The sequence below is a fragment of the Cupressus sempervirens genome, chromosome 1 (genome assembly GCF_028749045.1).
Source record: "Cupressus sempervirens isolate cs-2001-9-10 chromosome 1, ASM2874904v1, whole genome shotgun sequence".
Classification (NCBI taxonomy): domain Eukaryota; kingdom Viridiplantae; phylum Streptophyta; class Pinopsida; order Cupressales; family Cupressaceae; genus Cupressus; species Cupressus sempervirens.
The window spans coordinates 791,378,100-791,396,252 of NC_143118.1; the positions used below are offsets into that span (position 1 = coordinate 791,378,100).

At 36.5% G+C, this 18,153-nt stretch overlaps 1 protein-coding gene across 1 annotated transcript in view; it reads right to left on the reverse strand.

Annotated features, from left to right (window-relative positions):
- Positions 1-18,153, reverse strand: part of LOC149580245 (cytidine/deoxycytidylate deaminase family protein) — a 125,159-nt gene that overhangs the window by 37,553 nt on the left and 69,453 nt on the right. The window contains exons 3-5 of the mRNA XM_089790046.1: positions 8,591-8,690; positions 8,215-8,340; positions 7,795-8,108 (exon numbers count right to left, since the gene is read on the reverse strand). Coding sequence (XP_089646172.1) covers positions 7,795-8,108; positions 8,215-8,340; positions 8,591-8,690 — 540 coding nt within the window. The remainder of the gene's footprint in view (positions 1-7,794; positions 8,109-8,214; positions 8,341-8,590; positions 8,691-18,153) is intronic.

Here is an 18,153-nt window from a genome sequence, read left to right on the forward strand (position 1 = left end):
TAGCATGTTGTCAGTAAAGTTATAAAATAGCCAATGGGTAGATTAGCATCCAAAAGGACGCATGACAGTTAAGTCACCCCTTCGGAATGGTATATGTACACCGTCCAGAATGGACTTCGAATCATTGTGGTAATCATCATTGGAAGCACTATGTAATCTCTTCGGCATATATACGAATAATAAAAGGCGTATTGTTGTGTTACATGTTCTTGTCTATTGTCTGTATGCATTAAACTATTTACCCCATACGGTAAACAATTATGACAAACTCCATAATACTAAGATCGACAAGTATCACATGCAATAAACAATCATCTCTTTCATCATTCATAAACACAAATTTACAAAGACACAATATTCAAGCAAGAATAACCACACACAGAATAGGAGCACCAATTGCATATCTTTATTGCACAAAACATTGACCCTAATTACATTATACAATCATGCTTATATAGAGAACTAACCTCGAAATTATGATTTTTGAAGGTAGGGTTTCTCCCATGCAGAAAATATGAAAACAATGCATTTTAATCTAACTATATGCAAAACTAACTGCCAATATGACACTAACTTGGCCTGCATTATTTTTAATGTTTTTATTATGTGCATGAGGCCATTACATTAAAAGAAAATTGAAGAAGAAGAAAAGACAAGAAGATTGAGCTCCAATTGAAAAATGACACTCGACGTGTTGTTTACCAAAATATGGCCTCTTAAAATAGAAAAGCCTCATCTTTCCATAAGAAACTCGTATTCAACGTCCAACCACCTCATCTCCTCAAAAAACTCGAATGAAAGTTGTCTAAAATAAGAGTTGGCACTAAAAGTGCATCAATGCATCGATGACCAAAATTGATGGAGAAGATTCTACCACCGCAGGTTGAGTCTCAAAATTTCTTCTGAACTACCTAGTTATGGAGTGAACTTTGGAGTTCTAGAGTGCGGAGCTCTAAAGCTTCCTAGACAAAATTACAAAACTAAAAAACTGGGATGTGGGTATCTCCGATTATGGGTCTTTGATTTTGCTAGATACTCCAATCTAAATCTCTCCACAACCCCCATCACATCAAAAGGGTCTAGAATATCCATACTTCGATCAAGCTTCTTCAAAATTTATTTGCTCTGGAATAGCCTTTGGAGGTCATACTCAGTGTAGACGGTCTGGAATGATACTCTAAATTGTTGGACTACCACCGCCATTGGGCACAATTGGGATCTGCTATCATCCTGTATATCTCCAAGTTCACCTTGCACAAAAGTCAGTCTACTCCAGCCATTTTATTACAAGCCATCTTCCTCACATCTTGTACCCAAGAGAACACATCTATCAACTTCTTCACTCTAGCACCAATGCCCTAAATCCATTCATCAAATTTGTCCAATTTTGCACCATTGTATGTAGCCAAAAAAAATCATTGTTGTGCTTCTTTATTTTTTGTAGAGTTGTTCTCATGACATCCCAATCGTAGGCCTAATACAAAATGTTGTTATAGCCTTTGACTATGTTTGCTAGCCTCCTCGAATTATCAAAAATGGTATGCAATACTCGCACTATTTCCTCTATACACTTCTCTAAAATCACCAAGACTGCCTCTATTGGGAGCAGACCTTCAAGAAAGAATAAGAATGAATGGTAGAAGGGGCTCGCCTTTTGAACACAATCTTTAATGTAATGTTTGGATTAGCAGGGTCAATGGTACCCACTATCTTTGTAACAAAATCCCTTAGCACCTCATTTTGCTTCCTAAGGGCCCAGATTTCTACTTCATTTTTATCCATGCACTTGAACAAGTGCTTCACTCCCATTGTAGTTAGTGTCTTGCCACCTTCCATTGTGGGTTGCCCGAGATCTATCTCTTCACTTCTATAGTCCTCTGGGGTGAGGTTGGCTATATCTCCCTGAGTGGGAGGAATTGCAACTTGAGCATTCTAGTTACCCCTCTGACCTTGTGTCAAATAAGACATCTCTTGAAGTTCTATAGTGGCCACAAGTAATTGGAAGGACTCACCCACTAAGAGCATGTCCACTTCCTTGTTGGTTGTACAATGTATATTGTTCTTCTCCTTGGTTAGATAACCTTGGACAACCATATAGGTCTTGATGCACAAGACGATGACTCTATGTCTCTAGAGAAAAGGATAAAGTTTGTTTGGTTCCCATTCCCTTCTCTGCTTGTTGCGCTATCAAATTTTTCATTCTTTTCTCCCCTATGTGTACTATAGTATCTTGTGTTTGTTGAGGTGGAGAAGGTTGAGTCTCAATCATTAGCCCTCAAGCTTCCGAAGGCACCTGTAATGGTTTCTTCGTAGTTGTACCTTCCTTATTTGTGTTCCCTTCCTCTGGAGGTGGAGGTGGGGCAATCTCATCTTCTTTCGAAGGAGGCAGAGTTTTAGGTTTCTCTGATGGAGGTGGTGAAATCTCTCTTGTAGATGGAGTTCCTTGAAATTAATTGCACTTAGCCACCTCCTTAGGCCTTCCTTCCCTAATCTAACCTTCTTCCACTATATCATCTTTTCCTAGCTCCTTGATGATCTACTCAGTGGTTAGACCCTCTGCTCCAACATTCACTTCTGCAATAAATGTCACTATCGGAAGAGTCACTTTCTCTTCCACCTGCTTTAACAGATTGAAGTCAAAATCTCTAATAACAATTACATCAGAGCCCTAATCTTCCCCAATACCATCTTTCTCTTGATTATTGGACTTATCTATTTGGATGGGCAGGTCCCTCGAAGGTGGAGTTCTATATTTGACTTTTCCTTCTTCGTTCCTCTATCACCACCACACTTTGGCGAGTTCTCCTTATCAAAGGTATGTTATCTTTTCGATCCTCCTCTTCCTCTAGAATTGATCCCATCGTTGAAGATGGAGTGCCACTGCCCTTCTTTCTCTTATAGACCTTCCCCTAAACAGGGTCAGGCATGATTACCACGATAGGTTACCTCTTCTTTGTCAGTAGCTTTTGGGGGTGACCTATTCTTCTGTAGGTTGTTCCTCAATGACTGAGACCTTTCTCTTCATCCCTTTGCCAGAGACCTCATTTTTGCACTCATAGGCTACTTCCCGCTCATGCCCATATACAGTCTCGAGCTTCATTGGTACAGTCGAGCCCCAGGTAGGAATGGTAACTTTCTTTCCTTTAACCTTGTCTAGTTGTACAAGCACTAACAACTATGGTCTTTTAGGAACGTGATCCAAAGGAAATGGCTTTGTGATCTAATTCCATATAAGAGTCTTGACATACTTGGCCCTAATCTCAATGTCATAATTCTTCGGCTTGGCCACCTTTGCGTTGGTTATCACTCTCTTGTAGATTTCATGCTTATTATATAAGAGATCCAAAATGTTTGTCGAATCCTTCTTCCTTGCCTTAGGAGGGATCTCAATATCCAACACCGCTTCTACCAGAGGGAGGTGCATACAACAATAATCCTGAATCCTAATATCATAATCATCTACACAATTCACCCAGTGATCTTCAAGCTTCTTATATCCTCCAATTGGATCAAAAGTTAGCATAGCCTATGGGTGCAGTTCCCACTCCAAATCAAATGTCTTGATCACTTTGTACTCAATGATAGTGCAGGCCCCAAGTGACATGGTAATTACCCAACAGTGTCTATACATATGCTTACATCTTCTGTAAGCACTCCTAAGCTGCCTTGCAACCTCCAATAGAACTAGCTTATCCAAGGGATACCTTGGCAACTTTTTCGCGCGAATAAGATAACTTGACACCCTAATGTAGGTGAATGTTTGAAATTGAATATAATGTGGCAAGTCGCATCATCTTCGCAGCTACTTCAACAAACAACGTCTTTGCATAATCTCCTTTAATAAATCTAAATACTACAAATACAAAGGCATCGTTGATGATGTTGAATTCAGAGCTATCTAACTTTAGCTTCTTCTTAACCAACTCAGAGTAGACCCTATATGGCCAATCCTTGTTGTCTTATAGTGATCCGCTCTTTACCAACTCGAGATAATCATCCCTTGCTGGTAGTAGGTATACTACATAGGATGTCATGTAGAATTTGGAGTCCTCAATGATCGTAGTTAACTGTTCATCTAGGGAATCATTGATGATGGTTTCCCAATCAATGTGATTCCTCCTCCTGATTTTCTCAATAAAATGGACCATCCACGTTGCTAAGTGTCAGGAGGCAGGCAATCCCATTACTCTGCTCAACATCTCGTTGCAGTATCCAATATCTGCAATCATATAGCCCCGACTCATATCTGCCCTTCCAAGCCTAACATGGGGTGTGGGGGCAATTAAGTACTTTTTCTACACGATCTTTTGTGTCTCATCCTTATTATCAATGAACCATCTATACATAGTCTCCAATGAAATGTTATAGAAAGTGTCAGAGGTCGGGATGTGGAAACCTTCTCAATCACATCTAGGTGAATATCCAAAAAATATCTCTCAAGTAACATTCTTGACCAATCTTTCCTCTGGAACGTAGTGTTGACCAAGAGTCATGATCAAATTTGAGGATTGGATGGAGGTGGGGTGTAAAGCAGCATGTGCCAACCCTACAAGCACATGGAAGTAAGCATGTCAAATCTCTCATTGGGTTTGTTGCAAAGAGCCAAAAAGTGACTCCAATCTATATTTCCCAACTCTGTCAGTTATTTTAAAAAGTGCATCCACAAATCTTGATGCTAGAGAGATTCCTTATACTACACCGACTTGGGCGAAGCAACCTTTAGTTTGCTAGCAGATGTTGATGCCATTTCGTTACTTGCATAAAGGACGACCATCAGTAACTTGCCATAAGCTTTTGCCTAAAATAATTGTAAAACGCCAACTGACCCTAAAAAGACCAAACTTGGGCTAACGACCTTGATGATAAGATGGGAAACTAACAAAAGAGGCAACTCTAGAGCCGCACACTTGCAAAGTTGTGAAGCTCTATAGCTCCACAAAATCATGTAAGGAAAATATTTTTTAGGGTTGTGGAGGTTACGGACTTGCGAACCTCCGCAACTCCGAAGGGTCTGCAGAGTTGTGGACTTAATAGTTTCCAAAACTCTGAGGTGTCAGTGATTGACTCTAGAGCTACAGGGTGTTTAGACTTGCGGACCTTTGCAGGTCTGCAAATTTCGAAGATGTTTGAGGACTTTGGAAAACGATGACAGACCCAAGAGCCCAGGGTTGCGTAAGTCGTAAACCTGTAGACCTCCACAAGTCCACAAGGTCCAAGCCTTTTGTGGAATCAAAAAATTCTTAAATTTTGCAAGCCGCCAACATGGGTTCTGCTCCGCAAGCTCAAACCTAAGAAAGCCACCGAAATGAGACCCTAAAATGAGGGCACAAACACAAAGAGAAACTAAAACTCGACCACAAATTCGACACAAACCCTAGGACCTAGACAAAACGGGGAAAAAAACAAAAGTATGTAGACATTGGAACCTTCGATGCACGGACAAACTCAAAACCTAAAGCGCAACAAAGGCGGGGAATGCCAAATAAAAGACCACCTCAACAAAACTCCAAACAAAATGGGAGCTCACTAAACCGCAAAGAGCAAACGCAAAGATATGAAAGCACTCCTACGGGCACAAGAAGTGTGAACACCAGGGTACAAACTAGCAAACATGAAAAGCAAAATATGAGAAGAAATGACCTCCTTGACGTCATATATAGGGCTAGCATCGCGCTGACACCAAACTGGGAAAAAATGCCCAGAAGGAAGAGGCTTTGTAGTTGTGGACTTGTAGATGTCCGCAACTCTGAAGCTCCATAGGAGCTTTAGCAAGTGGACAGTCCAAACCTTGCGGGGTTGCGGAGCTGTGAAACCCAAAAAGGACTTGGATATGAAAACCCTAGAACTTACGGGGCTACAAAGCTTTGCAACTCCACAACCTCGTAAACTCCACATGTCTTCTTCCAAGTCCTTTTTAAGGATTTAGAAGAAGCAACAAAAGACAAAACAAACAGAAAGCGAAAGAAAAGATGAGAAACCAAGACCTTACTAGGCAACCCAAGAGCCTTCCCAACTATCAAGAACACTTGGGAGTGGACATCATCTGACTCATCGAGAGGGCATGAGTTACAATATGGGAATGCAAAAAAATGAAAAAAAGGGGTTCCCATTTTGCGAAGGCAAAAATAGGGCATGTTGTGGAACCACAACAAGACCAAAATGCGAAAGCCATCGAGAGGGCACAAGTTACAATATGGGAATGCAAAAAAATGAAAAAAGGGGGTTCCCATTTTGCAAAGGCAAAAATAGGGCGTGTGTTGTGGAACCACAACAAGACCAAAATGCGAAAGTTTCAGAACAATGGTATTTGTGCTGTGATCTCTTAAGTGTTTTGAATAATGCAAGAATGAACTTCAAAAAGACTAAACAAATCATTTTAAAACTCAAAATGGGCTTGATGCCTTTTTAAACTCAGACAATGGTCTCTAAAGACATCAAATATGTTTGAGTTGTAGTCAGGATTAAAAATCCAACAAGTCTACATTAATGCAATAAATGGTGTGATCAAACATTAGAAGCCCAACGACTATGAAAACACATGCATTTCAGACATTTTTGTTCGCTTTGCATAAAGCATAACACACAATATGAAATGCAATGACCCTAAAAAGGTCTGACTTTGTGCATGTCGGGGTTTTAGGATAACATTGCATATTTATTTGTATGCAAAGCAATATGGAATGATGACTAAAGGGTCCAATTTGCATATATTTCAAGACTTTTAAGGGTTGTTGCACAATGCATTACATGCAACAAACTTTGCAATAGAGCTTAAAAGCTCGAACCAAACCTTAAATAAAAACCAATTGAAATTAAAGAAAAACAACTAAAACAATAACAAAGCTACTAACTTTGACAACAAAATGACTCTAAAACCAAAACATTTACGAAAACAAATGACTTTCACTTACAAAAATGTGCCTAGTGCACACAAACCCAAAGTCAACAAAAATTCATATAGTTGTCTCTGACTTTCAACCTTGAGAAAATTGAGGACAATATTGCCAATTACAAATTGCAGTTATGGAACCATGATATGACAGCAGAGATAAGGCCTCTTGACAATCCCATTATATAGAAAGAAAGCCAAAGTCATAGCAGTAATGGATGAGAGCTCCAGAGCTATAAGAAAGTGTCTCTCCTAGAAATCAATTGAAACTCCTCATTGCGTAGCTAGAATAATTTTGAGCAGCACATATGACTGAAAAATACCAAGAGATAACCAGCCAATGTATCTGTCAAATATTGATCAACATGCAAATCATGTATCCTCCACACCAAAATCTGATCTCTCTTTTGGAATATGTAATCTGCATATTGACTTTAAAGGCTTCCAGTTATATATGCCAAGTACATTTATACACCAAAACTCTTATCTCTCTGTTAGATGTTTTCAAACTGCACTATTGACCACATTGATGCAACAGCTACATTAAATAAAATACTTGGGGAAAACATCCAATATATAAATCAAATATTAAAGCATATACAAGTCATATCATAATAATATCTTCCTTTGCCTGTATGTAGAACATTTATACTCCAAAATCTGATCTCTTATAGGTACCAGTCTTAAGGAATAGAATCTCTGACAAATGCAGGAATCGCATAAGAATGCATGTGAAAATCTGTCCTTATTTGCCAATGTTCAGCTACAAATTGTTTATGACAATGGTGCATTTCCAAGATTTGAACATTCAGAAATGTGCAGCTACGAATATAATGTACAATCAAATAAAATTTTGAATAAACATCATCAGTAAAATGCATAAATTGTCCAAGATTGTAACTAGCCTTGTGGATAACAGCAGATTCAATAGCAGGGGCAGATAAAGATCCTCCACACTCCCACAGGACACAAAGAAAACCACGGTCATAGCAATACTCCATTACAGCTTTTGGTGTTAGCATATCAAATTCGACAACTTCCACACCTTTACGAGCAAGTCTTTGCTGGAAGGTCCTGTTGGCACCATGTTGCGTCACTACAATGGTGTGGCCAGCAGATATATCCCAAAGATTTGTATCTTCAGGAAGTTTCAATGATCTTGACATAACTATCCGAGCAGGTAAATGACCCCCTTCCTGTCTTGTTGTCAAACGTGGATCTGAATAGAGGCTAAGGCAAATCAGCTTAATGACAAACTTAAAATAGTTGGAAGTTCATCCTCTTAAGTGGGATTGACACATTTATATCAAAAGTGAAAGACTCACTATCACGGCGCACAGTATTCCCTCCCACAACAATAGCATCACTTCTGCTTCGTGCTTCGAACACCCTTTTCCGAGATGTTTTACTGCTTACCCAAGCTGCATGACCTGTGCTAGCAGCAATCTTTCCTGATAGTTACCGAAAAGATAGTCGTACTTAGTACAGATTAAAAATAATAATAATAATAAATATCCTAATAGCAATTTATCAATATAACAACGGCAAAGGCCCTAATAAAATGCTTACGAATTGATAAGGAACAACAAAAACAAACATGTTAGCGGAGCTAAAGAACTGCTCACTTTCCAGAAGAGGATTCGCCTCTTAAAGGTAAACAAGTACCAACATGACAGAACTGAGGAGAGTAAAGAAGCACACCATCCAGAGTCATAGCATATTTGAGAACTGAAAATGGGATCCGGCAAGCCTCTCTGTACAGCAATGGAGCATTTACCAATTGGCAAGCTCTCAAAGCTTCCTGCAATAATATAATGCAAGTGTTATAGAGTACCAAGAAAATTCTTTCCAGTGAAAAAATGTGCATCAAAAAAGATATATTGTACCCAATTATTGTACTTTAGTTAGAACACTAAGAATGAAATTGCATCAACAGGCATCTCTGGTGACCAATAGATCATTTAAAAACTTGTAGGTTCTCAATGCTACCTCAAAAAATAACAAGAACTCATATACAGATCTTCAATTATATGACCATAGAATGGTTAAGTTCTCTTAATATTATTGCACTTTAGTTAGAACACTATGAATGAAATTGCATCAACGGGCATCTCTGGTGAGCAATAGATCATTTATAAATTCGTACGTTCTCAATTCTACCTCAAAAAATAACAAAAACTCATATAGAGGTCTTCAAATTTGCTTCATTAATATTTTGTTCCCATTAATGAATGAATCTCTATATGACCATAGAATGGTTGATGTCTCTTACTTTTCATCCAATTGATTGTTTCATGTACCAGTCCAGGTTTTGACTAACAGAAATAAATAGTTCATCTATATAAAGACAACTACAAAAGCCAATGTGACCTCAATGGTTTTTGAACTTCTTACCTGTGAACTTGACCCCCATATTAGGGATAAGGGAGAGATCAGGACTCTATGTATCCAAAAGATCCTTTAAGCAGGAGCTATCATAGTAGACTTGGAAATTAAGCTTGCGTGAATAATAACAGAAAATTTTAGTTGGATAAAAGTAGAAGCTATAAAAAGCCCAAAGCCAGAACATTAGCCAAGTTTCAATGGAAAAAAGTTGTGTTTAACCATTTCCGTACACTTCAAATAAGTGATATATTTTTTAACTTCTGGCATCATAAGGACTCTTGTGACCCAAGCTATTGCTGAATAACCTTTCCTCAAGTGAACAATTCACTTCTGAGGTAGATTATGTACACTTCGATTGACATACATTGCAATCTAGCATTAATAAAATGTAAGTTGGCAGATTGGATAAGGCACTTCGCTGATTTTTTCTACCTGGGTTGTGTATGCTAGAAGAAAAATATGCAATAAAGGAAGTTAGCTCAAACTAATAAAATGTCATAGCCATGAGAAATGTTGTGGGTAGCAAAGAATACCAAACACAGTAAGTTTAGGATAGTAATGACAATGTGTGTGGATAGAGATAAGGATAAGTAGAAAGAGGGATGGAAAAGGAATTACAAGGATGGGATATTGTCCTAATGCATCCAAAAATAGAAATTAGCTAACATGTAAAAAATTGCAATAGTTTACATGAAACTTAAAATATAATACAGCCAATAGTTGATAATTCAATGTTTAATACCAAAGATAAATCAAAACGGTTTGTATGCATTCAAAATAAAACAAAATTACATAGTCAAACACGCAACTACAAATTTGAAACTAAATATAAAACATTATATCACTCTTCATTGAGAATATCAACATCATCAGCTGGTTCACCTAAACCACAAGGAACACTGACACAAGCCCCACTAGCTAAACTTTTTATGTCTTGTTCAGTAACCTCACACCACTCATCATTGATTGAGGATCAGTAAGTTGTGCAATAGAACATCCATATCAAAATACACTAGGGCTACACAAGAAAGTCTCATCATCCACTCCTTGTACTAGACTTGTTTGTGTACGATGAGGTCCAAGTTAGAATGCATAAACCAACTCCTATAACTTTTTTCTTCCAACTGGATGCACTAAACTAAATGGATATAAGAGTATGCACTCCAACTCCTCTTGACTAAAGAAAATTTCTAAGACTATTAAGATTTGCAACAGAGTCAACACAAATTAAACTTTCCTATGAATTTATAATAATTAAAAATATATAAATAATTTTTCAAAGAAAAATAAGAGCTAAAAATTAAAATTGCGGATAAATAGATGCTTGGCCATTGAGGTACCACAATGTAATGAGTATCCTTCTTCTACATGTCCCAAATGAGAGCTAAGGTTGTGCCCTATTAAAGTTATGAACTTCTCAGATTCACCGTCAAGTATGTCCCCTACAACTAGTGTGAATGCTAACTCCTACCCAACACTAATATCTTTGTATGGTGGAACCCTTTTGGGCAAAGAATCTCCATGCCATAATACTTCAGGGTCAAATCAAAAGCAAGGAGATATAGCAAAGAGATCATTGTTTGCCAACATTCATATGTTGAGCTCAATGAAAGTCACTATAAATCCCATGAGTGCTTAAATTTGCCCTTTACAAGACAATTCAATCAAGAATATTATGTGTGGTAAAGACCCCTCTTCAACTTAGCAGGGGAAGCTCCCGAAGATCTAAATTACTTCTGCACTATAAAACAGTAAACAACCTTACAACTATGCACACTATACAAATTCATCAGATGGGGTTTGCAAGAATGAAAATGGGATTAAGGTAAACTTGCCCTATCCCATTGATCTCTAAGTTTGAGCATAAGAATTGAAAGTATTTATCTCACATTAGGTTTCTGTTTTATGCATTTGAAATTAAACAATGCTATGATCTGAAAATGAATGTTCACTATTTGTTAAAGCAAAGATCATCAGATTCAGATCCACAATAGGAGATGATTAAACAAAGAAACTAAGAAATGCAATGCAAGATTCAAGAGAAGCATGCTAAATAACTTCCAACAAGAAAGAGGTGCGTATAAACACCAAGTCACAGGCAGGAATTATTTTTTTTCATCCATTGAAAAACTTGTTTAGTATACAAGGGCTGCCATAGACAAAGTTTGCATGCTACAGTCATTATACTGCTGAATACAAGTTAATTCTTTATCAGCAGGAAAAAACACTTTCATAATACAGAGATGTATCAGTAAGACCCTGCACAAACAACTCATATAACAATTCCATCCATTGTATCCCAGCTGAGGTCACACTAGAACATAACCAGTAGTCTTTTAAATTTTTTATTCCTCTATATTAATGAGTTTGATTAAAAAATTTGCAGTATTGAAAACTTCAAAAAACACTTCAATAGTAAAAATCCCTCGAATATACACACCAGATAAGCATGTCCTTATTAATCATGCCCATATAATATATAACATCAGAATTCCTATTCAATTACACATGCTGTGATGTCCCCATTAGTAGCGGTACATAAGAAGTTGAGCATAAAAATTGATTAAGTGATCCTATAATGGAAAATCGTCTTACTTATAAGACTTCACAATTGTCCTATCAAGCATCCCAAGATAGAGTAGTAAAGAAAAGAGGTTTGATATACTATCTACTCTTCTCATAGTCAAAGAATGAAGGCTTTAAAAATGATGAGTAACATATCCCATCCTCATCATGAATACAACCAAAAAGTAATATCAAAATATTGAAGGCAGCAACTTAGCAGCAATCAGCTTATGGATATTGTCATATTGACCAAATGGATTTAGTGTCAGTTACAAGTATGTCATATTGATTATCATTCTAGTCTAGACATGGTTTTTGGATCCGCTGGCTCAAAAATCGAGGCACCCAGAAAAAAGGATGACAACCTAGTTGAGCTCTTGAAAAATCCACCAAGAATCTGTAATCAAAAAAAATTCCAAGGTCAAAAATTAGGGTTTCGAAAAAAAACCCAGTCGGCAGCCATGAAAGCTCGGATTTGTAGAAAAATGGAGCTTTGGAGGCCAAAGAATGCGATCTAAGGGTGCAAATAGCCGAGCTAAGGTCGTTTTTGGCTTGGCAAAGCAAAAACAACCCCAAAGAGTGTAACAAGTGCATGTTTGAAGAATGGAATGCAGAAAAAATGGCACAATTTGTGGCAAAAAAAAACCAAAAAAACCACGATTTGCTGCCCAAAAACAATGGTGTAGGATGAAGATACGAGTAGAGCAGATTGCTGGAAAAAACGACAAAACGACTATGTAAATAGTGATTTGCAAGGAATGATACACCAAAAAACGGACCTTTGCAGCGATTTGTGTATGTGCGTGATTTGCCCCAAAGAAACCGCTAAAAACGACCAATAGAATTTCACGTTTTTCAGATGCAGATGGACAAAAATCGCTGTTGATGGTGTTTTGGGCAAGCAAACAAATGACCAAAGTAGAGGGTTAATGGTGCAAATTTCAAACAATGGCCAAAAAACTATGAAACCCTAGACAATTTTTTCAAGAACGGAAACCCTATAAGTTGTAGAGAAAATCTCAGAAATGATTTCGAGAAATTTGAACAAATAATTTCGAAAAAAATTATTAATTTGTCGAAAAAAATTTAAGTATTGTGTTTACCATATGGGTTAATTAAGAAATGCAAACAGATAATGAACACGAACTCAAATAGCAGAACTCTTCTTATTCGCATATACCAAGATATTACATTAGGTTCTCATGATGATGATTACAATAATCCCGAAGGGAGATATAAATACTAGTTAATTAAGAAATGCACACAAATAATGAACACGAACTCGAACAGCAGAACTCTTCTTATTCGCATATGCCAAGATATTACATTAGGTTCTCGTGATGATGATTACAATGATCCCGAAGGGAGATATAAATACTGTCCGAGGAACCTTCTCGAAGGTATCCGTTGGCCACATACAACATGTCAACTACAATAATAGAACCTTCTGGATACATCCCGATACATGTCGGCCTGACGGCACACATCCCGATACACCATCGGGAACCTCCTGATACCTCGTTGGCAACATCCTGATACACCGTCAGGAACCTCCCGATACACCGTCGGGAACATCCTGATACACCATCGAGAATCTCCTGATACACCGTCGAGAACCTCCCGATACCTCGTCGGGAACATCCTGATACACCATCGAAAACCTCTTGATACACCGTCGGGAACCTCCCAATACCTCGTCGGGAACATCCTGATACACCGTCGGGAACCTCCTGAAAACCGTCGGGAACATCTTGTTACATTATTTTCTGACGACATATTGGCTATGATACCATATTACGAAGTAATTGGAAAATATTTCTTTGTTATTAACAAAGACCGAGAGGTCAATTTATACAAGAGACTGAACAATTTTCCTGTAGGAAACAATCGTAAAGAATAGAAACATTCTATTCTAAAAACATAAAACTAAATATTAGAAACATTCCAATATTTACACGAGATTACAATAGATAACCATTAGATACTAAACAAAGATAATAGAAACTATCTATTATCGTAATACTATCAATACTTAAGGAAAATCGATAATAGTGGAATGAAGTGACTAATTAATCAATTAGTCTATGTGTCGACTATCCAAAGTTGATTCCAAGTCAATATTGACTCAAAGAAGAAGATCGGCTAATCAAGTCAGGAAGCTGTAAACAACTAAATGATTATGAGATCAACGGTCAAACAAAGAATGATTAAAGAGACTCAAGAAGCAATTAACAGCAATCAGTTCTCAACAACAAGCAAAAGATCAAATGGGGAGGTCAAACTTAGTCATGCCAAAGGAGACAAACATTTGAAATAACTCCTCTTGATCCTTACTGCTGCAAGTGGTCACAGTAATTAAATAACATTATATGACCCCTAACCATAATAATGGAAGTCAAAACAATGGTGCCACGGATTATCGGATGTGTAAGCAACGTAGCTAGCCTTCATCTACCGAGATGATTAACGAAGATGATCGATTAAAAATATTGGTTATTAATGGGCAATTGTTACTGTAGTCAGAACCCAACACTAAAGAACAATTATATAAAAGAGCAATGTGCAACTATAAACCATAATTAACAACTATCTTGTTGCCAACAATAATATAATTTTTCAGATGTTGCTTCTGGATTCGATTATGTCAGTATTTATTTTCATCAAGGTTTTGGATCACACTCTGTGATCCATCATCAGGATGAAAGAGAGAAAGCAAAAGGAGAAAATGAGATGTGTTGCAGACTGAAACTCTCTTAAAAGGGTTGGGGGGGTGTTGAGGATAAGGGAGAAAGGTCAAAGGAGATACCAAGAAGTCAAAACCTGCCAAACTAGGAAACAAAGAGAAAGAGAGAGCCATACTAAATAAAAATGGAACCCCAAGCAGACAATTAAAAATCATATAAAAAAAACAGGGTGCATACATAAATATGTACAAAAGTATAAATAAACAAGAGCCAAAACAAATAAACCGCTAATAAAACAAAACTAAAAAAGAAAAAGAAAAATAATTATAAATAAAATAAATAATAGATACATAAAAACAAAAATAAATAATTAAATAAATAATAATAAATTAAATAAAAGACAAACAAAGCACTAAGGAATATATATATATATATAACTAATTAATTATATTACTATTGCAATAGTATAATATAAGTAGAATATAATAAGTAGGTTATGTATATGCATATGTTTATCTATACATATACATGCATGCATATATATTTCTATGTATATGGTACATTGCAAATACAATTATATAATCAACGAATACAATTGGTTGGTTATATATGTATAAATATACGTATAGTCAATTTATACATATACGTATAGTCAATTTATAAATATACGTATATTTATACATATAGTCAGTCAATTGTATCCTGTGTATGTAACTGTAATAACCCCAACCGGTTATAACTTCAACAAACACCAAATTCTATTATAATTCAATTGTTTGACATTTTGTCAAACACTTGGCCATCAATCTTAATAGCCCAGAAATGAGTCATGACCAATCCAACCCTATGTAGATAATTTGCAAAATGTACATATCTTCCTTTTTGCTTATACTTATTGCTTTTTCACAAAAATGTATAAATGTGAATGAGAGCTATGCTAAATTCGAACAACAAGCTAAAGACAAAGGAATGAACAATTAACAAATTCTTATTCAAATTTCACTACCACATGTACAAGGAAATTGGAGTGACCTAAGTTCTGTAAAATGGACTAGTAAACAATGGAGTCTAGCTTCAAATCCCAGCCCAAGGAAAGTTGCAAATAACTATAAATCAAGGACTTCACTGAACTACCCAGGTTAGCGTCCAATATTGCCAAACTGAAATGCTGCCCAAATGTATTGCAGGAGTTGATGTAGGTGACCAAAATGGTGTCTACAGGTGCTGAATTCACATGCCCAGAATTTGTAACACGTGCACTTTATTCCCACTCTGACCAGGGACTTCCTAGATGCCCAGAATATAAATAATGTTGCAGCCTGAAGGTGCCAGCAATGGTGCCAAAAGTAACAGAGATATAAGAAACCCATGGTGGTAGTTTCCGATCACGCAATATCCTGGCAAGACCACATGATGTGCAGCCCCTGAATGCAGATAATCAGACACCAAAGAAATGCCAATTGCTGGAAAACGTTAATGCCAACAATGAAGATCCACACTATTTTTCCCAACACAAATATCACCTTCTTAGCATAGAGAAATAACAAGACACTCTAAGTCAGAGTAAATATATGATTCATTTTAACATACATCAGCATTGAATTGAATACAACTTCCAATATCAAACCTTCAATGTTTATCACTTCTCAGCTACAGTGATGAACAGTACAGAAGTTAGGCAATCTTAGCTATGCCTCAACAGCTAAATTGCAAATGCAATTCTCAGAATTTCCAACCATTATACATCAGCAAGGGCATATGGTTAAGAACCTAGGAAGAAGCCACAAAGGCACAAAATCAAATATCTAATCAAGCGTGTTTTTTCCTGATGAAAAGAGCTCTCATTTATAAGCTTTTTCGTTGGCAAAAGTTTGCATAAAATTCCACTTCAGAAAACTTGGAAGTTTCCCAAAAGAACTCAACACTAGAAACTTTCCAACTTGCTTTTAGAAATATCTCTTTAAGTAATTATTATAATAATATAAACATTATTATAATAATGCAACTCAATGAATAAATAAATAAGAGCTCATGTAATTATTAACATGATCAACTACAGGTGATGACCAACTGCCAAGCCATCCACTGCACTGCTAAAAATAGCAACTGCCCATAATACACTTACTAAAAATAGTAAGTAATCAACTGAGACCCCCAAAACACCCTGTCAACTCACGAGGGTCGCTATGATGAGCTAAATCGATCCACTGCACACACTGGCGAAAAATGGGAACATTACAATAACACTAATAATTAATTAGTTTTAAATATTTAATTAGATATAGAAACTACTTAATACTATTGATATAGTATTACATTAAAAAAAAAATCACAAAGAGTGTATTTAATTATTAATTTTATTTATTTGTATTTATTTATATACATTGTGATTTTATTTTGTGTATGCAATACTATATCAATAGTATTAAGTAGTTTCTATATATAATTAAATATTTAAAACTAATTAATTATTAGTGTCAGTGTTACATACACATGATACAATTGACTGACTATATGTATAAATTGACTATACATATATTTATACATATATAACCAACCAATTGTATTCGTTGATTATATAATTGTATTTGCAATGTACCATATACATTGAAATATATATGCATGTATGTATGTATATGTATATGTATATGTATATGTATATGTATATGTATATGTATATATGTATGCATATACATAACCTACTAATTATATTCTACTTACATTATACTATTGCAATGGTAATATAATATATGGCCCGTTTATGGGCTTGGTAGGGTTAATCCTATTCAAAAAAAGATAAAGGTTTGTTGGACTCCACCAGAGGAAGGATGGGTTAAAATTAAATTTGACGCAATGGATAGGGGAAAGTCGGGGGTCTCGAGGTGTGGTTGTGTAGCATGAGATTACAAGGGCAATACTCTTGCCTTTGTGGCAAAACGTCTGCATGATGGCACAAATAATGTGGTTGAATATTGTGCAGCAAAAGAGGCTCTTGTTTCAAGAGTTAAACTAGGCATTAGAAGAGTTCATTTGGAAGGGGACTCAGAGATGATCATAAATGGCATAAAGAAAGGGAAGCTAGATGCTTGGCACCTCAATAAATATATTCAGCAGTTCAAAGGATTGGTATTGGAATTTGAAGACTTCAAGGTTCCCATACCTTCTGAGATGCGAATAGGGTGGCAAACATGTTGGCTAACATGGGCGCAATTGCAACTATGGGAACTCGGAATGAAATATTTGAGGACCTTAGACTCCTTGTATTAGATTAAAGAAAGAAATATTTATGCCTTGGCCAAATTTATAAATAATAATATTTATATCTTGGCCGATTTCTTGGGGAAGGCATCATGACTCCTACCCCCGATGGCATTTATCATTTTATGGACGCATGTCAGCTTGTGTAATCATTTCTTGGCACCCCAGTGTATGCTTGTTTCCAAAGAGTTCCAAGCAAGTTAAATTCAAGCAAAGTACAAGCCAACTTACAGAGTTTTTTCAAAGGCGACAGAAATGGAGGCAAATATTGCTTTGGGCTCTGAGAATCAAACGCAGACTTATGAGGGCAAGATCACTACTCGGCACCTTAAGAACATATTTATGTTTGATGATCCAGATTTTTTGGAGGGA